Source organism: Mya arenaria, chromosome 4 (assembly GCF_026914265.1).
Source record: "Mya arenaria isolate MELC-2E11 chromosome 4, ASM2691426v1".
NCBI lineage: Eukaryota > Metazoa > Mollusca > Bivalvia > Myida > Myidae > Mya > Mya arenaria.
In genome coordinates this window covers 71,115,612-71,140,264 of record NC_069125.1, presented here as the reverse complement: position 1 = coordinate 71,140,264, position 24,653 = coordinate 71,115,612, and the positions used below count along the sequence as shown (strand labels likewise).

The 24,653-nt window shown below is 35.7% G+C and overlaps 1 protein-coding gene across 2 annotated transcripts in view; it reads right to left on the bottom strand.

Moving 5' to 3' along the window:
• Nucleotides 1-105: 105 nt before the first annotated feature.
• The window catches only part of LOC128231303 (ATP-binding cassette sub-family C member 9-like), a 32,246-nt gene continuing 7,698 nt past the window's right edge, over nt 106-24,653 (bottom strand). Inside the window, exons 12-34 of one of the 2 annotated variants that reach the window (XM_052943943.1) lie at nt 24,506-24,526; nt 22,729-22,914; nt 21,837-21,942; nt 21,347-21,442; nt 20,977-21,061; nt 20,227-20,307; nt 19,144-19,281; nt 18,491-18,618; nt 18,057-18,195; nt 17,715-17,793; nt 17,345-17,592; nt 16,936-17,096; nt 16,464-16,533; nt 15,900-16,057; nt 14,305-14,397; nt 13,950-14,052; nt 7,319-7,432; nt 6,937-7,051; nt 6,595-6,725; nt 5,902-6,089; nt 4,584-4,687; nt 4,141-4,337; nt 106-3,133 (exon numbers count right to left, since the gene is read on the bottom strand). In XM_052943943.1, coding sequence (XP_052799903.1) covers nt 2,993-3,133; nt 4,141-4,337; nt 4,584-4,687; nt 5,902-6,089; nt 6,595-6,725; nt 6,937-7,051; nt 7,319-7,432; nt 13,950-14,052; nt 14,305-14,397; nt 15,900-16,057; nt 16,464-16,533; nt 16,936-17,096; nt 17,345-17,592; nt 17,715-17,793; nt 18,057-18,195; nt 18,491-18,618; nt 19,144-19,281; nt 20,227-20,307; nt 20,977-21,061; nt 21,347-21,442; nt 21,837-21,942; nt 22,729-22,914; nt 24,506-24,526 — 2,882 coding nt within the window. In that variant the 3' untranslated portion in view covers nt 106-2,992. The remainder of the gene's footprint in view (nt 3,134-4,140; nt 4,338-4,583; nt 4,688-5,901; nt 6,090-6,594; nt 6,726-6,936; nt 7,052-7,318; nt 7,433-13,949; nt 14,053-14,304; nt 14,398-15,899; nt 16,058-16,463; nt 16,534-16,935; nt 17,097-17,344; nt 17,593-17,714; nt 17,794-18,056; nt 18,196-18,490; nt 18,619-19,143; nt 19,282-20,226; nt 20,308-20,976; nt 21,062-21,346; nt 21,443-21,836; nt 21,943-22,728; nt 22,915-24,505; nt 24,527-24,653) is intronic. The other variant, XM_052943944.1, reaches the window with a different exon arrangement.

Genomic DNA, 24,653 nt, shown 5'->3' with positions numbered 1-24,653 from the left:
CTCTTGAGTTTATTGTTCATTTTGACACAATAGCAAAGTTTCTGTAACAGATACATGAAGGACAAACGAAAAGGTTTTGCAGTTCTTTTGTTAAAAAACCCAGACATTTTGAATTGTTGTAAATTTATTTTGCTAAATTTTGATATAAAGCAATATAGGCATTATGAGAACAAAAACAGTATGCATGTTATGTTATACAAACATGATTACATTCTACGAGATGCACACCAGTTTATGGCAAGTGTTTAGGTATTAGATCTGCAAATAAGCCTGTCAGTTCATGCAAGAGTTTGGCAAATGAAATTCAATTTGGAAGCCTGGTAACCGCTTGCAGTTGTACTATCATTTGGAAGGGCTAGCTTGTAAAATTAGCGACTGATTATTTTTTTATAAAAATAAATTTATGTCATTTTCATATTCTTCAAGCTGCAATTGGCCGTGAAATGACCTATTATGCAATTTTTCAAAAAAAAATGTTTGCACTATATTTTTCGATGTAATTTTAACCAAGGATATGGTTTATATTTCAGTGTATATTTTATTTTAACATATGCTTTCTTTCCACAGCTTTAATACCCTTTATAAATGCTACCAAAATAATACAGGTAACCAGGCATCGGAAATTCACAAAATTGTACACAGGATACTTTTGTAAACTTTTCAAGGTGAAGCCAGAAAAATACATGAACAAGAGATTTTTTTAGATAAAATACAACAAATATTGTACTTTGAAAAACTACACAGATCTCAAAAACTTAAAGATGAAAAGAGAATCCTAGATAATATAAATAAACTGAATAGGTTACAACCAATCGAAAATCCCCTAAAGTATAAAAAAAATCCCTCATCATTTAAGGGCATGGTAAAAATATAAACAACCTGAATGCTACATACTACTAGTAATATAAAATATGAATCCTACAGACTTCTTGTGGTGCATCTTAATAAGGCTGACTAGAAATTTCTCAAAATACATCGTACATGGCCATGACTGTGAAATGTTTGATACTTGGCCAACAAAACACTCCAAACTTTAACAAAACATAGTTAACACAGTTTTTACCAACTCTTGTAATTTCTTCCTACAAATTCTTGTAAAACATTGTTGTTCACTAGCTTGATCCATTCAAATAACCCATGGATTATGCATGGCAGACATTTATTGTTCAATTTAACACAAGTGGTATCCATGAATACTTAATAAAACAAATAAAATTGTTCAAGTCCCAGGCTCAACATAATGACTACATGTATACTTTATGATTGACAACACCATCAGCACCATATTTTACAACACACAAGAATGGTATTCATACATGTATAAACAATGACAGGTATCGCAGATTAACTGTATTATGTAATAACCAATTTAGAAATATTAACAACAAAAGACAGGAGGAATGGCGGACTTATTTGATCAGCGGAAGGCTCAACACACTGACAAAAACCACCCTCTCAGATTTAACAATAAATAACATCTTATTGAATATCTATTGACAGCATCTAACAGAATTGGTATGACTTGAATGAATCTTACTCACCATCAATACATTTAGTATATTCTTACAATCAAGATGTAATTGTATTCCATTCTATAAAGTATGTTGGCGGAAGTATTAAGATAACTAAATGGTACCAACTTAAGGAATTGTCAGATAAGCTCTTGTAGTTTCGAATATCGTTCAAGTTTCCACCAATTCAGTTCCTTAATTCTGTGCTATTTCTCAAGTGGACAATTCTGAATGCACACTTTTCTAAGAATTGACTAAAGACTGTTATAGAGATTAGGTATATGTGCACGTACAGGGGCAAACCTAGGTATTTGTGCTCATACAGGGTGTACCTAGGTATATGCGCACATACAGGGGTATATCTAGGCATATGTGCACATACAAGGGCGTACCTAGATATACCCAAATGCACCAGGCCTACAAATCAATTTTTGTTAAATTTTCCTTAAAATGGCAAATGCTTAATTCTTGATCAGGAATAAAAAATATAGGGCTAAGGAACTAAGTATATACATTGAACTTTTACCCGTAATTTAACAGAATGTCTGTGTTCTTCAAAAGGATTCTAATGAAGAGGAGAGCTTTCCCACCTCCAACGCAAACAACATACTGAGACCAAACTAATAAAAAAGACCTTCACATATTGATCCCTCGCTCATGCATACAAATCAAAATGTTATAGATGGATAAGGGTACCATGACAATATTGGCACGGTTTAAGTGTTATTCACAAAAATAAATAAAAAAGCTCTGAAGTTAAGGATGATCAAGTTGGTCTTGTCAATCTGAAACTGTATAAACCAATAAATACATCAGACTAGACTTTAGTACATATTATGTACAACATAAAGTAAAAGTAAATGTCCTGACAATTTAACAAATGAAAGATATACCTATACAGTGTTAAACATAATTGTAATATAACATATACATCAACAATAGTCCATACCAGGATGACTTCAGAGCTGAAGCACCAACGAAACTGGCACCTGGCCATAGATGAATGCAAATAAAAACTTCTTCCTTATCATCATAAGTTACGCTGTGTAAAAAAGAATGCATTATAAAAATCCTACCTGGAAAAACTAGTGTACCATTAGGCCAAGTTCATTGAAAGTTAAATACCAATATATTAAGGTATACAGCATCATACGACCAATGTCTAATCAACTTTTTGTTCAGTTGTAAAAATGACAATTGTATCAAGCTAAAAAATGTGTGTCTTGGGAACTAAGATAATTTTACATAAAAAGTATAACACATGGCACAACTGTAAAAGTCTGTATAAAAAATACAATGTGCTTAAAAAAGACAACAATTACCAATCAAGTTATCCTTGATGTAAGTTCATGCATATCATAATATATTGTGAACAATTACACATTCTTGAACAAAATAAACCAATGTCAAATGATGAAGATGACACACAGTCGTTAACAATTACTGTTTCAAACTGGCACTTCCCTCATTCCATGTGATACTCAGCGATAGGAGTGTCTGACAAGACGGGCGAAGTAGCTATCCTCGTTAGCCATCAGTGTTGTCGGAGAATCAAACTCCACCATACGACCATGGTCCATCGTCATTACACGATCATACTTCATGATGGTGGATATTCTATGCTGTTATTAATAAAACATTATTATTAGCTAGACAAAGTTATAAAGTATCAATGTTTCAAAGTTATGGACAATGATCTCAAGTGGAATTGACACAATCAGAAGAATGCAAAGACTTTGAGTGTGAGGCAGGAGTTAAATAAAAAGTTGCTTGTTTGCTCGTTTTTGTCCTGAATCATATAAGCCCTTTTATGGTAAGTTGGTGTTGTATTTTTATTTTGCTTTTCAATTTTAAACAAGAAACACCGTAATGCGACAAACCCAGTTTTTCAATGAAGAAGAAAGTAAAATATGACTCAGTAGAATTCATGTTCCTATTATATGAACAGTAACTGTTACAGGCTTAAGTTACAATAAATGAACTGTAACTAAAAATATTTAGTTTTGACACCTATTTTTCAATATTTAGTAACAGTGACCTTGATCTTGACTAGGGTTCCAAAATGGAATCCCATGAGAAGTCTCCATAAACTCTTCCCAATTACCCAAGTTTATGTCACAATATTTCAACCTCAACTTCAAATATTCAGTTTCAACCTTTTTTTATTTTTTTCATTAACAGGGACCTTGACCCTAGGGACCCCAAATGACCTTTCATTGAAGGTCTCCATAAACTCTTCCTAATTTTACCAAGTTTTAATATGTCTACCCTACCTAAAGTTTCATAGTTGAGTTTGACAACACCCAACCATCCACCTTAACGATGTACTTCATTCAAATAACCAGGTTTCACTATGTGAAACTTAAGTAAAAATAGTTATGTGTTTGAAAAATGGCCGCTATTTCAGGACTTAAGGGACATGGCATTAAATTACCAGCCTACATTACTTTTAAGAAGATTATTTTATTTTTATGTTTTTTTTGAGAGTGGGCTATATTTGTATTTTTTAGTTCAAGCTGATGCAGTAGTACAACAGCATTTTTTCTACCTAAACAATACTCGATCAAAAGAGTTGATATGAAATTTATACATAAAACAAATAATTTAAGCCCTGTTTGTTCCAACTCACAGCAATAGTGATCACGGTCCTATTCTTAAACACAGTGCCAATGACCGTCTGTAACTTGTTGTCGGTCTCAAGGTCAATACTGGCTGTCGCCTCATCCAACACGAGGATACGGTTCTCCCGCAGGAAGGCTCGTGCCAGACAGAACAGCTGCTTCTGGCCAATGCTGAAGTTCTCACCACCTTCTGATACTCTAGAATCTATATAAATATAAATTAAAGTTTTTTTAAAACAATCAATTTGAGCACAAAGTCTACTATCAACAAAAAAGGTTCCTAAAACTGTACAACATCATAAAATGCAAGAAAATAATAACCTTTAAAGTTTAATATTGCTTGGTATCATATCAATTATCATTATGCTTATCCCACAATACAATCAATCTAAAGATTAACTTCATGAGGCATAATCTGTCATTTACCCGTGCTGATAAAAAAGGTCCATACCTAGTTTATCGGGGAGAGCCTCTATTGTGTCTTTGAGCTGCACAGACTCTAGGGCCGTCCACAAATTGCCATCTTCCAACTCCCCACCAGGGTCCAGGTTGTACCTGTAGTACAACATTGACAGGTCAGTTAACAACATTTACAGTCCCTGGGATAGTGCACAATTATTGATGCTTATCAAAATACACATATAAAACATTAAATTTAGTATTGCATTAACAGTATACATTTATTGCTCAATGTAATCAAAACAAGAAAACAGATGAAACTAAAGCTGTCACAAGAGTTACGAATACCAACAATAGGCCGCCTGGACACAGAAATGGCAAACTATTTCTTTGAAAAGCATTTCCAGTTATAATGCTTACTCAATGTGTATTGTTTAATTAAAATCCATTAATTAATTAAGACATTACGCTGCTAACAAGAAAGTATCAAAGGGCAATAACTCTGTAGTTAGATGACATAAAGTTATTGTTCATGTACACAACACTTCCTCTCATTGTGCTTTACCACTGTCTGATGTTTAATTAAATTCATCCTTTAGTTTCTAAGTTATGCTTCGGACAAGAAAGAGTAACAAAGGGCAATAACTCTGTGATAAGCTAAAGTAGAGTTATGGTTCATTAACACTGCCATTCCTCTCATTGTGCTTTACCATTTTATGAAGGTAAATTAAATTCCATTCAATAGTTTTCAACAAATGCTCCAGAAAAGAGAAAGTGACAAAGGGCAATTACTCTGTAGTTTGCTTAAATAGAGTTATGTTTCTTGCTAACTGCACTTTTTCCTATTGTGCTTTACCAAAGTATGAAGTTTAATACAATTCCAACCAGAAGTTTTTCAGTTCAGGACAAGGAAAAGTGACAAAGTGCAATACTGTGATTCATCTCATTATTTTCTATCAATGCAATTTAAGAAGTTTTATTTAATTTCATCCAGTAGTTTTGAAGGTATGCTCTGGACAAGAAAAAAGTAACAAAGGGCAAAAACTCTTGTAATTGGCTGTAATGGAGTAATGGTTCTTGTACACTGCACTTCCTGTCAATGTGCTTACCATAAAATGAAGTTTAATCAAATTACATCCAGTAGTTTTCAAGTTATCCAGTGGACAATAAGAATTGCAACAGACCGACTGACCAACTGACGAACCACAGGGTGACTCTAATATAACCCTTTGAAACTTTGTTTTTCAGGGTATAAAAATAACTAAATCTAATTCCCATGTTGTTAGTTGATCTTTGAAACATGTTATGGATTTCCTTGCTCTTACATGTTTACAAGGTCTTAATATCAATCTTTGTCCTTTCTGCCACACCTGATTGTGCCTGTGAAGAGTATGGGATCCTGAGGTATGATGGCCAGCTTGGAGCGGAGTTCGGGCAGGGCAATGTGGGCAATGTTCCGCCCATCAATGAGAATTTCGCCCCCGGAGATTTCGATCATTCGGAACAAGCTCAGGGTGAGAGATGACTTGCCACTGCCTGTCCGCCCACATATACCAATCTGGACAGTAATGAAAACATACAACAGTAATGAAAACAAAATAAACAATAACTAGGTGAAGTATTCATGATATTATTTAGTCTGACTTATTATAGTTAAAACGGAGCATAACTTAATAGTGATTAATGCTGGATCTATGCGGTATATGCGGACTGTGTTGTCTCCGGAAAAATGTGTTCAGTGTTTCTGGTAGCCAAGGTTAAAGTTCTTGCACTACAAAGCCAAAAAAGCTGTCGCATAACCAGATCGTTATCCTGTGAATGACCTATGGTATCCAAAAAAATATACAGTGGTGATTTTATAATCTGGTTAATTAATTTTGTCAGATCAATACATTTTACGACATTGACATGAATGTATTTCATCAAGTAAGCACCATCCTAGTGACAGTGTCAAATGCTAGCAGGTATAATAATGATTTTCTCAGTTTACCTATGTTGCCAGCAATGTCACACTACCTTTATGTTTCTCAAGGATTGTTAAGGGTATACACTTAGTTGCTTACCTTTTCCCCATCACTGATGGCGAATGTGAGGTTGCTGACAACCGGATCTTGGGAGATATCATACATGAGGCTCACATTGCGGAACTCTATCTCCCCCCGCATTGGCCACCCAGCCTGCTTGCTCACCTCTTCTGTAAACACAACAAGATATGAGCAGTGTTAGGTTTATTGAGGTATGATAAAGCTAGTTACTCAAGCGGAGAATATCAACTGCATGGTAATGCTTCTGTTAGGTTGATTTTGTGTCAGTCAAAAAGGGGCATGACTTGATAATTATTAAAGCCAGAGTTATGCTCCTTGCTACATTTGTGTGTTTTGTCTCTGCTTATTAAAATACATTACCTGCAGGTGTGGTCTCAGTGTCCAGGTGTTTGTATTCATTAACTCTCTCCACCGAATTCATCATCATCTCCAACTCTGTGCTGTTACGAACAATCCAGTTCAAGTAGTTTGACACCTGATATCAAACACCAAGGTTCATGATAGACATGTAAGGCACAGTCACTTTAGGAAAATGGAAATGATAAGTAAAGCTGTTGGAATAAAAGTATCATAATACCAGAGCCATACTAAACTAATAACAGCGTATCACTTTGTGAAGTCTTTTGAAGACAAAAGCTTTTTAAGTGGAGAAAAAAGATTAATAATTAGATTAAGTGTAACTTTCTCATACATTTTATTTGATAGTGGTAATATTCAACATCATAGTGACCATCAGCCTTACCATAAGAGCATAAGCAATGGATAGGCCGACAAATGCCGGATCTGTTTTTCCAGCAAGGCCGGATGAAAGACTGGTCACAGACGATACTAGAACTAAAACTGCACCAAAATAGTCCTGAAACAAAATATCAAATTTTAAGCACATCAGCCCTGAATTCCAAGCACAGTTGCGTGGGGAAAACTAGAAACCCACGTTACTCTGCTTGTGAAAAATAGCCATTTGATTTTGAAATGGACAATATGAGAATGATATCAGTCATCTTTCTCTGCTACTAGTATTATGTTTATCTTTACTAATGAATTCAATTAACACGAGGCGATGCGGTAAGCCCCATTAGAGACCAATTCCGTTTTGACAATGGTGTTTTTTTTCTCAATAGGATGTATGGTTAGTGGGCAGTAATTAAAATTGCTTTTAACTACCATTTATGCATAGTTTGGAGCAGAACTTTTTTTGTCTTGGATTCAACTACCGGTACTCTGACTTGTAGTCATGCAGTTAAAAACTTTTTAAAAGGTAAAATGGTTTTCTTATGAAAGATTAAAATTGAATTCTGCATTGGAGTTTGTGTTAAAACTGTTTATAGCATGTAATTAAGAAGTTGACAAGTTTTATGATATAATTTAACAAAATTGTTTATTTCATAAGAGGGATTGTTTTCTCTCTAAGTTTTTGACCTAGTGACTGACTTTATGACCTGTGGCAGTATTCTGACCAAGTTTCATAACAATTGGATAAAAAATATTGAATTTATGACATAATATTGACCTTGAGACGTATATTTTGACCTGAGGTGACCATATTTGTAATTGTTCAAGAACACATGCAGACAAGTATTCTGACCAATTTTCATAACAATTGGATCAACACAATCAAACTATTTTGGTAAATATACGTCACTACGACAAACAATACATACATTGTTGTTTCTTAATTTTAATAAACTTTAAACATTAAAATTAAACACATATGCCATACTCCCATACAGGTTCACTCTTCTATATTAGCTCATATAATATACATAATACAATTATAATAAATGCCACTGAACAAGATGAGAACATTATTACGTCATAAATGACTGTATTATGACGTAATTGTATGTCGCGTGACTACTATTTTGGTAAATATACGTCACTACGACAAACAATACATACATTGTTGTTTCTTAATTTTAATAAACATTAAAATTAAACACATATGCCATACTGATGAGATAAATGCACAAAATAGAATGAAGTACTCAAATTAAAGCGTACTAAACCAGAGTGCCAACTCCATGTATGAACTAAAATCTCCAATACTTATTTACTCATGATTAAGTATGTCATCTGTGAAGCCAGAAGGAGCCTGAGAATGCACGTAATGTGCGAAGAAAACCTCTGAACTCTTCCATCGCCCGACTTTACGTACGATCTTGGGATTTATATTCTGAGCTATCGCTATAGTAGCTCCCGTTGGACGAAACGACTTTGGCGTGTAACCCTGTCCCTCTAGACCTGCCAGTTTTATAGCTTCATCCAAAATCTTGGCAACGGACGATGCTTGAATTGCATTATACGGCGCGCGAAGCGATAAGAATACCGGACCACCTGGCGGCCGGAACCTGTCTGTCCGTTCAATGTAGTCCTGTAATGTCTGAACAGGATCAAGCTTAACATTGCTCGCCTGTGGCAACTCAACCTCAAACCCTGACCGCGATGTATCATTTTTGATTCCGAAAAATGTTATTTTGGCAGACGTTTCACGGAATTCAACCTGACTAATATCTCGTCGTCGGCTTGTGAATACAATATGCCATTAAGTGCATGTCTGATGGTCTTAGCATTAACATCAATGCTAATAACATAATGGCTTTAAGCCTCAGATACTTAAAATCCAAAGGTTTGTTGTCCGAACAACTTAAAAATAAGTTGTGAAAACCCTCTATAGGCATGACCTTTGATCTCTTCATTGGTTCACTGGTCCATGATTTGACTAGTCCGCTAACGAGAAGTCTTACGTCTGAATCTTCGACAAGATTGACACGCCCCTTGGCTCGATATAAGTGACCTATAGCGGCAATGTTTGTTCTAATGACCGAATTAGGTCGAGACGACACGTAAGCCATGTTGCAGAAAAAATCGGCCAGATAACATGTGTCATTTGGCGGGAAATCACACTTTGTTTCAGAACGAAACTTAAACAATTTCTCGAGCGCGTTATCATATGATCGTAAAGTGCCCTAAGCAAGGCTATATCTCAACTTGCTAATACTATACTGTGACCATTTTTTGCTACAAGTTCTTCCCGCTTTACACTCTCCAGGCGACTATTTGCCACTTCCGGTTCCGGCACGGCTCCGGAAGTGCCCCCATTGATCGAAAAACTCTTGGGTTGTTCGGTAACTTTAGAGGTGGGGAAATTGACATACAAGCCAACCGTTGATACCATGTTTGTGTCTTCCACTGCGGAGCTATTATGGTCGCATACGCTTTTTGCATTTGTACTATGTCTAAAATTTGTGGTATAAGACAAAACGGGGCGTTTACAAAGTTGTTTTCGCACCCCCAGTTGCCCTGCCATAGGGCGTCCACTGCTTCTGACAACGGATCCCAGTACCGACTGTTGAACCTCGGTAACTGAGCGTTCTGACAATTTGCAAACCGATCTATTGTGTGGCCACTGACACACACTGCCCCAATACTTTCGCTAACTGATGGGCAGCTGCCAGCCCTTGACCAAGAACTCTCCGAATAGACCTCTTTAGCCTGGGCACGCGATTCAACTGCACTTTTACGATTATTCTGCTGTCGGTAGTACATATTGTATATCCAATATATGCAATACGCTGTGTTGGCACTAGGTTTGATTTCTCAAAATTCACTTCAAACCCTAACTCGTCTAATGAATGCAGTAACTGATCTTTGTGATCTGTTATATTTGACACAGATGCACAAAGTAGAAAATCGTCAACAAAAACTGTAATTCTCAACCCTACAGACCGTAAATACGTTATAACATGCCTCAAAATCTTATTGAAAAAATATGGTGAACAGCATAAACCAAATACTAACACATTCCACACATAATAAACTCCATCCCATTTAAATCCTAAGAATTTTCTGTGTGATACATGAACAGGTATATGTAAAAATCCGTCTTTGATATCAGTCGTAATAAACCTGTCTTCGGGTTCTATTAACTTCACAGCATCTTGAATGTCTTCATTTCTGTACTTTGGAACATTACAATTATCATTAAGCTTCCTTAAATCCGTGATAAGACGTAACTTATTGTTCTTTTTAGGCACAACCCCTAAAGGGCTCACACAAACTGGTTTTTCTTCCCTAGGTTCTATGTATCCGAGTAATAACAACCTATGTAATTCCTGATTAACAAACTGACACTGTTTTGCACTAAGATCGTGATTCTTTAACTCGAAAGACTGTACTTCTGTCGCAAAGGGAATAGTAATACCATTAGTAATTCAATCAATTATGTGATCGGGCGCATCAATCTGTTTCCATGCAGATATATTTCGTTGGAGATTAGAAATACACATTGAAACAAAATTTTAATTAAGTGAAATCTGAATGAAAACAACGCTTAATGTAAGCACACAATGCGTAACTAATCGTCCTTATTGTATGTGTTTGGTGCACCCTCGTCCTTCTGGTGACTGTTGCGGTATCTCGACGACGGGAACTGGCGCGATGTGAAGCTATTGAAAACGTCTCCCCGACAACCTCCGCGTTGACCTCCACGATAACCGCCACGTCCTGACTCGTACGATGATGTTGACGCACCACATGCTGGGGCTGTCGTACGGCTGGCCGCCGATAAGGTGGCTGCAGACCTTAAAGTATCGAGCGAGTCTGCGTTTAACCCGGATGTGTTCTTTTGTAACGCACGAAATATCCTTGATGTTGATTGGTCAAACTGTCCATTTACAAGAATAGCCGCATACTCGTCCTGAACATATTTACACTGGGCATGACAAATAAGAAACAACTGGTCCAATGTTTCTTGGGTTACACTAGATCCTGGTTCAATTGTCGATAGGAGTTTTGCCGTGGTTTCACTGTAAGGCCAGAGTTTTTATATCTTTAGATTTACGGGAGCGCCGTACCTAAATATTGCAAAACCCAAATAAAAATAAAATTAATTTTCGTAGTTTTATTTTTATTTTTTCCGACGAACGTTGCTCCAAGGTTAAGAAAAAAATAAAATTAGTGTTCTATAACCAATATCTCAGAACCAACTGGTGTACTAATTGTCATTCATTATCGGTCTTTTTACTGCACAAACCACGTAAACCAGTCGGAAATACGCGGGGAAACAGAACAGGTACCCGTTACCATAACAACGTCCTGTCAAAAGTGAAAGTACTTTTTGTCATACCCCTTATTTCTCACAATTTCTGCAGCTATATAGAAATGTTTTACTACAAAAACGGTACGATGTTTATGTTTCATTATTTAAATAAAACCGTGGTGAACTTAGAGCGTGTTTATTGTGATTTTTTTGTAGATTCAGTATGTTGTTCGCGTTTCGTGGAATGATTGCGAAACTTCCGGTCAAAATAAGGAGACAGAAATTCGTGGGTTGTATTGTCTATTAAAAGTCGTTGGCGCACGTCGTATATTAACAAGGATGAATTGGATTACAGCGCAAAAATGTATAGCTTCTGGCAAACACAAACTGCAAAATGATATCGTGTTCATCATAGTCAAAATGGATATTTTTGTCTGAATTTGACTCTGGGGAGCATTGAACACACTGCTTCACGATCACATATTTGAAGAGAAAAACACAAGGTATCGTGATATTCGTAGTTGTTAATTAGTTTAATAATGATTTAGTATTTAAATCGTTATAGAATACTGAAAATGATGTAATAATACCATAGTGTGTGTTTCCGATAAAACAGAAAAAAATCTGAACATAAGATATCTGGCAGTCAGTGCAAGAAGTCAAACTTATCTGTTGCTTATTGCCAACGGGCATACTGTGAAATCATTAATGTTCGTGGGGCATTAATGTTCGTGGTTTTCGTGGGTTGGGTGATCCACGAATTCAAGATCCCACGAAATATAAACCCTTTATTCACTTTTTCAATTGCCTTGTTACGTACATACTCTAGTATATTATTTACAGAGGTGGCAGTATACAATGTTAAAAACTGTCTCACTGTATAACTTACGATCATAGCTGGAATTAGAAGGATATTTTTCAGGACTGATTCTAAAATCAGTTCTTAGACCTGGTTTTTTGAAACATATAACACTTGTAAAATTTATCTTAATGCTCCCGAATTTTCTTTGGTGAAGTACATAAATGTAGATTTTGACTGTCTGTGTATCCGTAAGCCCTGTCAAACTTTGAAGTGAAGAGGAATTTCCATCAGGGCTTCTACTAATTTGGTTATATTTTCTATATAAAAACCACATCACGATAAATTGTCACGGTGCTATTTCGTTAAAGACAGAAAAACACATTTGACCTCCTTATTATACCGTGTCTGAAACTGTGTTCAATGTTTGATTACTTCACAATGGAAAGGATATGCTTATATTGTGGGCAAAAGGTTAGAATTGGCCATTTAAACTTCTTTATTACACTGACATGTTTCATAAAATCCATGGGTTGATAATATATGCACCTCATATGCATAGATGCATTCGAACAAATATATACAATTAATTTCAATGAGCCCTTGAACTCACAGTGTTGAGGTCAATATTTTCAGTCATTAAAAGGATCTTTTAATTATGCTTTTGAAACTTTATGGTGATCTATCACCATTTTTTCAGCCTATGAAATAGCTGACACAAGTAAGGTGTGTTTTGTCTTCATGATATAAGAAGATTTAAAAAATAAAAAAAATCGGAGAAAAATCCGTTTTATTTTTATTTATTTCTCCTTTGGGACATTTTATGCATTTTATTTTTATTTTTATTTCCTCCTCCTTACCCAACTTTTTGAAAAATCTCCCGTAAATCTAAAGATAAAAAACTCTGGCCTAACGGCTACACTTTGAAAGAATGTTCAATACAGGAACATCCGAATGCTTGATTCCTTGATGGGATTCGTTGAGTCGCAGCTCTGTCGGCAGCTTAATCCGTGCCAAACTGTCCTTCAGTGCGGAAAAATCCCCCTGGATATCAGAATTAGACCCGGTGGCAGTTAGAGCTGCGGTACCGGGAGCCAACACATGGCTTCTTTCTGGGTGGTCGTTTACCGAGAAGCACCCTTCACGTGGTGAATTTACAAATCCGGAGGAAATATCAAGTTTCTGAATCACTGTCTGTGGATTTCGTTCTACGCCGATAATCCTTTCGTTCACAGAGTCTTTAAACTCCTGAAACTGTTCCTCCATCTGAATAATTGTCTATAAAATAAACTTATTTTCCTGACTGAACAAATACACATCCTCTCTCGAGAGTGAACAAGATGAGAACATTATTACTTCATAAATGACTGTATTATGACGTAATTGTATGTCGCGTGACTACTAATGACATGGAATAAAAACCTTAATGAAAGAATTATTAACGACATTAAACCGCCTGCCTACCTGTTTTTTGCCATTCCTTAACCTGTAATTTTTCATTGAATAATCTGGCTAAAAACACACATATTGACCTACCAGTCTGACTCCCAGCCATCTGTTAGCTGTCTGGTTGAAGAGAAATGGCACGATATTGTTGTCTATAGATGTGATGGCTATCTGCCGGAATCGGCTCTGTGCCCTGTTTAAACATGTATATATTTATTCATAAGATTTATACACAATGATAACCTTTAAATGGAAGGACAAGTAGATACAGTTAGTCAAACATCACTGTTATTAAAAAGCAATTTCTGAGTTACAGCATGTAATTCATTGTCTATTTTTTCATACACATTTAATTCCATTAAATGTCTAATCTAAGGAACTTTTTGAATTAGTAGTATTTTCTGTGAAAGCAGCACTCGAATGAGTTGTATTCAGAGTTCCTTACTTGTAGGCTCTGATTGTCTGAAGACCATTAAGAGTTTCTGAGAAATGGGTGAACACTGGAGACTTGGTTACACTGTCAAGTCGCTGTAACTCTCTGAAAACATTTCAAGACCATTATCTTCTACAGTTAAAACAAAAATAAATAAATCCACTTCACTACACGTATATGGTTTACTATCATACTAAAAGGCATGATATTATTATACTGTTATGTTTCATCACACCCTGTTCTGGAGATGTAGGTATGACTTTATTATACATGTTTCATCACACCCTGCCCTGGAGATGTAGGTATGACTTTATTATACATGTTTCATCACACCCTGTTCTGGAGATGTAGGTATGACTTAATTATACATGTTTCATCACACCCTGCCCTGGAGATGTAGGTGTGACTTAATTATACATGTTTCATCACACCCTGTTCTGGAGATGTAGGTATGACTTTATTATACATGTTTCATCACACCCTGCCCTGGAGATGTAGGTATGACTTTATTATACATGTTTCATCACACCCTGTTCTGGAGATGTAGGTATGACTTAATTATACATGTTTCATCACACCCTGCCCTGGAGATGAAGGTATGACTTAATTATACATGTTTCATCACACCCTGTTCTGGAGATGTAGGTATGACTTTATTATACATGTTTCATCACACCCTGTTCTGGAGATGTAGGTATGACTTAATTATACATGTTTCATCACACCCTGCCCTGGAGATGAAGGTATGACTTAATTATACATGTTTCATCACACCCTGTTCTGGAGATGTAGGTATGACTTTATTATACATGTTTCATCACACCCTGTTCTGGAGATGTAGGTATGACTTAATTATACATGTTTCATCACACCCTGTTCTGGAGATGTAGGTATGACTTTATTATACATGTTTCATCACACCCTGTTCTGGAGATGTAGGTATGACTTTATTATACATGTTTCATCACACCCTGTTCTGGAGATGTAGGTATGACTTAATTATACATGTTTCATCACACCCTGCCCTGGAGATGTAGGTATGACTTAATTATACATGTTTCATCACACCCTGTTCTGGAGATGTAGGTATGACTTAATTATACATGTTTCATCACACCCTGTTCTGGAGATGTAGGTATGACTTAATTATACATGTTTCATCACACCCTGCCCTGGAGATGTAGGTATGACTTTATTATACATGTTTCATCATACCTTGCCGTGGAGATGTAGGTGTGACTTTATTATACATGTTTCATCATAAGTTGCCGAGGAGATGTAGGTATGACTTTATTATACATGTTTCATCATACCTTGCCGTGGAGATGTAGGTGTGACTTTATTATACATGTTTCATCATAAGTTGCCGAGGAGATGTAGGTATGACCATATTATACATGTTTCATTATACTTTGCCAATGAGATGTAGGTATGACCTTATTATACATGTTTCATCATACCTTGCCGTGGAGATGTAGGTGTGACCATATTAAACATGTACCATCATACCTTGCTGTGGAGATGAAGGCAACAACTTATTATACATGTTTCATCATACCTTGCCGTGGTGATGAAGGTATGACCATATTATACATGTACCATCATACCTTGCCGTGGAGATGTAGATTCTCTGTAGAATGAAGTAAAGGATGGCTACAGCTACAGCTGCGATCATGAAGAAAGGTGTTGAGATACAGTTTACAATCACAGCAGCTATGGTGGCCAAGGCAACACGCAGGAAGGCATCCCATGTACCAGGAATTTTCTGGAATATATAAGTACTGGTTTGGTAACCAATGATGGCAGGTGAGGCAAGTATATAGGAGATACACTAAACAGAAATGGTCCTGAACTATACTGGTGATAAGTATATACCTTCCATCAAAACAAATATATAAAAAATTGTTATAAAAATAAACGATTGTAAATAATACTTTATTGGAAAAGTATACCAGACTATATGCTAATGAAGTTATTTTGGATATTGCCTTCCAGCCCTATGCGTACTGATATTCAATTTGGAAAACAGAATGTTTTTTTAAAACAATGAGTAATATCAAATGGATATTTTCAATGTTTGAAAAGTGAAAACGTCAACTTATATGTCAATGATAAATGTCTATAAACCAACAGAAAGCATACAATAAAAATAATCCAAGAGTTATATTTACCTGATCAATCTGACCAATGTCTGAAGAAAATCTGTTGATTATACGACCACTTGGGTTTGTGTCAAAGAATCTGAATGTATAGAAGAGAGGGTATGTACTGTAACGTAATATTGCTGGTCTCAATACAGTGACGGCCTTTAATCCAAAAACAGTCAAATTGACTGAAATGTTTAAGACTTTATCCTGCTTTATATGGAGTAAAAAGACTTGGGTTTAGTTTAAGGATTTTCAAAAGTTTCTTGCACATCTATTTCAATGAGGTTTTGCTTAGAAATAAGATGTTTACAAGGTATGACTATGAGAACAGTTTTTAGATTATCTGTTACAAACTTTTGAAAGTCACAAAACACAGTTTTTCTCTGAATTCATTGATAATAACTGAACAACAAAGGAGAATTTAAGAAAAAATAATAATGGTTTTACAGTATGTACAACACAGAAGTACCAGAACCATGTTTTCCTGTGTTTATACCTCATGGGCACTTTCATGACAGTGTTGAGGAGGTCTATGTGTAGGTTTTTGGCACCGTTCACCCCCGTGAACTGAAAGAGGAAGCCCCCAAATAGTGTTGCCAGCACCGCACTCAGCGACAATGCCACATACACAGGGATGTAACGACTGTTGTCAAACACCTGAATAAATATGAAATGTGTACCTTCCAACCGAGATAATAACATGCACAAACTATGGGGGAGAGATTTAAGAGGAACATTTACAAATGAAATTTCTTAAAATAGTCCAGAGAACATTCATGAGGTCTAAAAACAGTAAAAACACAGTCAACTTGAATAAACATATCACAAAGTTTGTATACCATCACCATGATACTGCAAATCACTCTAGATGCGAAAAGATTCCATAAATCTCATTATGTACCCACCTCAGTTGAATTTGATGGCAGGGTGTTTGCCCAGATGGTGGACTTTGAGGCCCAATGTGAAATCCACATGTTTGTGCTGACCAGGAGGCCCTGGTAGGTGACCATGAGGAGGACGGAGATGGTGATGAAGATGGGGCCGCATGCTGCCAGGTGACTCATGTACACCCGCCAGCTCACAGAGCCAGTCTCCCGATGTTCGCGCTTCACCAGCTTTCCCGCTGCTTCCATGTCACTCCCACTACCCAGACCTGGGGAAGGATTCAAGTATGAGGATTTTGTTGTGTAATGGTTTTTTTTAATGTTCACCTCTGTTAGCAGTACATGTATACAATTGCAACCATAAACTAGCTCACGTTTTCAGTCTATATACCTTTTTCAAACTCCTCTTGTGTCTGTGTATCTTTAGGCTCCTTCTTCTCTGGGCTTGCTGGCATGCTGAAGACTGACATCTGCAATTAATAAAAGTTGATAGCACCAGTAACACAAACACCAATTCAACATTAATGATGCAAAACTCTTAAAGCTGTTATAGAACATTAAAGTTCATAATTATTTCCTCACTCACACTACAAAGTGATCATATAACACATGGTGTACCATAATAAGCACTCTCACCATCTTTTTTAATGAAAAGGAATGACCAAATAAGCCTATTAATCTGTCTATATGAGATATTTCATGGATCTGATTAGTAAACATGTACCATATATACCTTGCCATTGGTCTCTGTGGGTGTCTTCTCCCCATCTGACGATCCGCTCGCCTCAGTCAGGTTACTCATCTGTCGACCAAGCTGGTGCTCGTTGCCTCGCTCAGGAAGAGCATCTATAGTCTCTTCCTCTGTTTTGTGGCTGAATTTTCATTATGAGCATTTTGATCCTATTTTCAGTCTTATTTACATGCTCAGAAGATGTAAAACAAATTTCAGTAAATCCTAAATTATTATTTACAGAAAACTTTTACAATTAAAATTGAATTCAATATTTAAGTTCCCCCAAACAACAACAACAGCAGTAGCAGCAACAACAACCAATGTGATACAATCGCAACAGCAAATGGTAGAAACACTTGTATATAATCAGTAAAGGTTACAGTCAGTAAAATAAGGCAACAGCTGAAATAAAGTTGTTATCATCAGTAGCCAACCTTTTGCTCTCCTCAGCCTTGGCGACCTTGAGTGCCTTTCTCCAAGAGTCGTAGAGGTCTGGGTGTGTACGCTTCAGCTCTGTTAGCTTCCCCTGGCACTCAACCTCACCATCGACCATCACCACAACCTGAAGGAAGGATAGATAATATACAAATATTTCAGTTATAGTTACAAATAATATTTCAGTTATAGTTACAAATACCTGAGTGTTGCTAGCAATACAATAGTCCCATACCTGTTAAGTTGCCATAGAAACAATATTTTTAAAATGATGTGCATAATTTCCTTATGGGCTCTTTACTGACATACTAAGTTTCACAAACCAATCTTGCATAGTTGTTGAGTTATTGCAGCATGGAAAATGTTCAAGCAGAGTACACAAAGTAATCACTAATTTGAAACAAGTGTAGTTTATTGCCAGTCAGACTTTATTTGTTCAAGTTATTTTAGAAAAAAAAACAATAACTTATTCCCACATGATTTGCACAAACATAATAGGTACTTACACATCTGTATGATTTTTAGAAAATTAATTTGACTATCTCATTATGGTTTTGCTACATAATATGCAGTAACATACATGGCATGAAAACATGTTCATGTTTAAAAACAGTTCAAGTAAACATTCAAGTTTGCAAAAAAGATCCATTACCGAGTGAGCGTAGTTGAGGTATTGTAGTTGGTGGGTGACAAAGATGATAGTCTTCTTTCGTCGCAGCAGTTTCTTAAGAATCACCTCGTCAAAAACGTGCCGACCCACTTGAGCGTCCAGTGCGGACAATGGGTCATCCTGATTTAACAGATAATATCATAGGTAAAATTTTAATAGCAAGTGAATGAAGTAAATATAAAGAATAGTATTCAACACCAACATGAAATTAATTCATTTTACTGGCAGGATGAATTTAGAGATTTTTTTAAAAAGTGCTCTTCTCTCCAATTGAGTGGTCGTAGGTGAGAAATAATCAATGATAGACATGAAATTTGTATTTTTGGACTTGAGACGAACAAATATAAGGGTCATCTACTGGTCATGACCAAGCTGCATACAAAGGATAATGTTCCATGGTCCAAGTTTGAACTTCCTGGGTCCAAGCGTTCTTTAGTTATTGAGCATAAAGAAGTGTGACTTACAGACTTGTGATCAGCTAATTGTTTTCACCTGAAGGTCACTGTGACCTTGACCTACTGATCTCAAAATCAATAGGGTCATCTACTTTTTAAGACCTACTAGCAAACCAAGTATGAAGTTCCTGGGCCCAAGCATTGTTTAGTATTTCAGCAGACACCTTTATTTGACCTTACATGCACCTTGACCTTTGACCTACTGGCCTGAAGTATAAAGTTCCTTGACCCCAACTATCTTCAGTTATTGAGCGGAAACTGTTTATTCGACTCAAGGTCGCTGCAACCTTGACCTAAGACCTTCTGATCTCAAAATCAATAGTGGTCATCTACTCGTCATGACCAAAATGCATATCAAGTATGAAGTTCCTGTGTCTAAGCGTTCTAAAGTTATTGTGTGAAAACGAAGTGTGACAGACAAACTGACTGACTGATGGACAGGACAAAAACAATTTATGTCTCTTCCATTCATTGGAGATATAATTATTCTCCAAAACATATGCATTGCACAACTGACTTGTAAGGAAGCAAATTTCAACCATATGACCTTAAACTACTCCAGCAAACCAGGAAAGGCCATGAAATGCCACACTGGTCAATATTTACCTACCATGATGAAGGTATCTGCCGAAGAATACAGCGCTCTGGCGATACACACTCTCTGCTTCTGACCTCCGCTCATATTTACTCCCTAAAAAAGGTGAGCAAAACATATAAATTAATGATTGTAGGCCTTCAAAGCATTTAATTTATTACTTAGGGATAAACCAATAACCGAGTACTGTTAAAAAACAATTGTTTATGTCCTAGGTCACCTATAATCATTTGCATATATACGGAATTTATTATTGCAATGCGGTTGTAATCTTTAAATATAGCCATGAAAGGTATTTTCATGACTAAATAGTCTCTTATCTGAAACTTACCTAAAAACACTCACTTCTTACTAAAATTTTATTCCTAAAATAAATAAATTTAACATGACTTTAGGTATTGTTCCATATATTCAAAGGCTAAACTGCAATGTAGTTTTAAATGACTTATACCACTGAGTTTTACCATGTCTGTAAATTTCAACTTTTTATTTCATAATCGATCATAAATTAAAATCGCTTATCCATTTTTTTCCCAATGATGTTATGATTTAAGACCAAAGTTCAATCCCTACAATTACCTCAGTACAACCGTTCCTAACTGGCAAGTCCAACCAACAGTCAAAACAACCAAGCAGGCAGTTAAGCCAAGCAAGAACTGACTTTTAAATTAATAAATATCATGTATCACAGAAATATGGTTTTACAGCTGATTCACAAAATTTACAAAATGCACAATTTCTACCAATTAGCCACCGCTGAGGTACCTTTTCCCCTATTTCCGTTTGGTCGCCAGCAGGCAGCTGGTCTATGTCCGGCTGTAGTGCACAACATTCCAGAACCTTCTGGTACCTGTAGGTAAAGTACGGTAAGGCAGTGAAGAGTGAAGAAAATTATGGGTTCTGCATACAATCCTGAAAATCATCATATCAGATGCACTAATAAGTTTACAATTTTGATAGTGAAACAAATTTTAATTTCCTCAAGGGTGCATAGAAAGTTATTGCCAAACTAGCTTGAAATTGATTGAAACCCTTTTTATGTTGTGTTTATACATTCATATATTTTGATATAAAGAATTAAAAACATCTGATAGACTTTGAATAAAAAAATCCAATCAACAGCCTACGATACTACCTTCTCCATGAATACGCAGCTCCAAACAGGATGTTGTCTCGGAGGGTTTTATTGAGCAGCCAGGGCTTCTGGGACACAAGGGCAACAGACGGGCTCCTGTCACATTACACACTATTATAACACATGACTCTTTTAAAATTAAGCACCTTTACTCCCAAGTATAAAGCAGAATATTGTTGTTAACTGATTTTTTTACAAGCAACACTACATAACATTAAAATTTAACAATATATGTCTAAGATCATTTTATCAACTCCTATGACAAAGACTGTCTATATGTCAATGTAAATAGAACTCCTACCCCTGGCTTTGTCTTAATTTTTGAAAAAATACATCCATCATCTAACTGTAAACATAGAGAATTCTTTGCCCCTTCACCCGATGATTCTTTGTTTTAAAGTTATCTATTAGATCCCACGAAAAAACGTCATTATTGGTATTAAAACAATGTTTATTTGAGCTTTTTCTAAAGTACCATAATTGTGCTTACCTAGGCCATGTAACCCGTCCTGTGCATGTGACCATCTCTCCCAGGAGGGCCGAGATCAGGGATGTCTTCCCACTTCCTACTGTCCCAACAATCATCACCAGCTTCCCTAACAACACACACCATACAAATATACTTATCATTAGCACAGATTAATTAAATATCAAGATGCGTCCAAACCATTATGCATACGGTAGTCATTGTTTTTACTTCCAGACAAATTATGACATTAAAATGAAAGTAAAAGTGAGATGTAATCAAGTGTATATTTACCTGATTGTTCAAATATTTGTTCAGGTTATCAAAACTGTTAACGCTATCATTTATTGTAAACTTTTAAGATCATATTACTACTCTGGAAGTTTCATTGATACATTGACAGACATATGCAGTTTTCGCTAACAAGATTTGAGGCAACTGTTTCGGTTGTACTTGTTTAATTCTAAATATACTAGGACAACATAAAATATTTCACCTTTTAAAGTTAACATTGATGTTGTTGATAACGTTTTGATCTAAATTCTGAACAATCAGGCAATCATTGTTCTTATATCTCCTTGCACAGTGACAGTTGCATATTGAATTTAGACACAGATACCTAGCTTATAAGACACATCGTATATGGGTGTATACCATGTATTGCTGATAACCTCTAAAACAGTAATCAAATGCCATGTTCAGAGTCAAAAGGAATCTTTAACAAGTAATTTTCCTTCGTTATTACTCTGGTATTTTGTTATGGTTTAATTGTTGTTGTTTTTTGTTTTGCCTGAGATTATTTAAAACATATCAATTTCTACAAATAGCTCAGAAATATTAAATTTGTTATAATCATATCTCCTGTAGAAAGTCCAGTATGTGGAACAGTAGGAAGGAAAAGCATCCAGCCACAAACCTTTAGGTATTTGGAGGTTGATGTTGCTAATGGTGGGCTCCTGCTTTTTGAGGTCCCAGGTGAACGATCCATTTTCCACCTCCACTGCATTCTCCGTTAAGTCGTTACCTAGCTCTTCTATCGAAACCCCGCTCATGTGTCGACGTCGTGGTTGGTAGTGGTCACTGTTTACTGACAATACCACCGCTGTAAAAACAAAGCTCAATGCTGGGGATATGGTTAATTGATCACAACATTGTACTGGCTAGGTTTACAAGATATATTTCCCACTTAATCTAAATGCATTTCTATTACTAGTAACAAAATGGTGAAAACTGCAAAGACATAACTTAAAATAAGTATCTACAAGGAAAAGGGACATGAGCCAACATTTTAAACAAACATATACAGTGTACATACAAATCTGATGAATATATATATTTTTAGCCTGAGAAGACAAACACACAACATTTTATACATTCTAGCTACAAGAATATCTGGCCATGTCTGCATAGTTTATACATCAAAACGTTGGTTCTGATTACACTGTATTGATAGTTAAAGCGGCACTCTCACAGATATATACCATTTTTACAACTTTTTTTTTTTGTCTTGGAAAGAGCAAATTTTTGCGTAAATATCTGCAAACCAATGATAAAAGATTGCTGACAAAAGATGAAATCGCAGATTTTCATATTTCCATTCGAAAATTAATGTTTTATGGCTTAAATTTTTATGGCTTAAACTGTTATAAATGGTTTAAGAAAAATGCATTAAACATCAATTTTTGAACTTAAAATAAAAATCTGCAATCTAATTTTTTGTCAGCAGTCTTATATAACTGGTTTCCATGGATTTTCGCAAAATTTGGCTCGTTCCAAGACAAAAAAATAAAAAAGTTGTCAAAATGTTCAATGTGTGAGAGTGCGGCTTTAGGATGATGAGTGGAAGGAGGAGTTGAAATGGTTAGCGTTCATTCTAGCAATACAAGACTGTAATAGCTCAGTCTTTTTCAACATATACTTTATGAATACAGAAATAAGTCTTCTTATAACAATTTATACTACATTGAACTTGTCCAAAGTCATAAATTAACCATGTCAAACATCTGAGCTATTACTAGAAGAATTTCTGCTTGACAAATTGAAAGTTTCATTGAATGTAGTTATGAATATGTCATCACACTTACGGAGACATTTCTAAAAATAGAAAGGAAGTTGCATACTTATGTTGTTGCATATATCTTAAATATCTTTGCATACAAGTACTGTACATACATGTTTACTGAAAGCAACTTTACTTTCACAATAAGATCAAACACCAACGAGATTCATAATCATTTTGAATCATAAACTTTGTCAAAATTAAACATGATTGTGAAATACAATAAAATAGATTTCAATGATAAAGTGAAAGCAATACTATTGTGATAATCGTTATGCATACGAGACTTAAAAAAACTATTTTTAATATAGTCAAATTTATCTACCAACCATCTTATATATTCAAGTGATATGTCATTAAATCTTATATATTCAAGTGATATGTCATTAAATTAACTTGATTTAGAAAAAAATAGAAATGTGAGGGACAGAAAAATCAAATCATGCAAGAGAGACACAACACAGTAAGAATTAGACAAAAATGTGAATATCAGTCATTCACAGCAACAATCACATCTTATTAGAAAGAAGGGTTTAAAAAACTTGATAAAACACATGGCCTGCACATTGAGAACGTACGCCATGTGTTTTACTCTAAGCTAGTGACATTTGTTTGTTCAAATCCATATTCTTACCAGAATGTCGTCGTGGCAACCCTAAAACATTACATGGTGTATACATGTATATATGTTAGGCTTGTAAATATACAAAACATAGAATGTATATGGACATGCTGGTCATGGCGACAAAACTCTTGTCCCCATTCATTGGTGAATCTTTAGC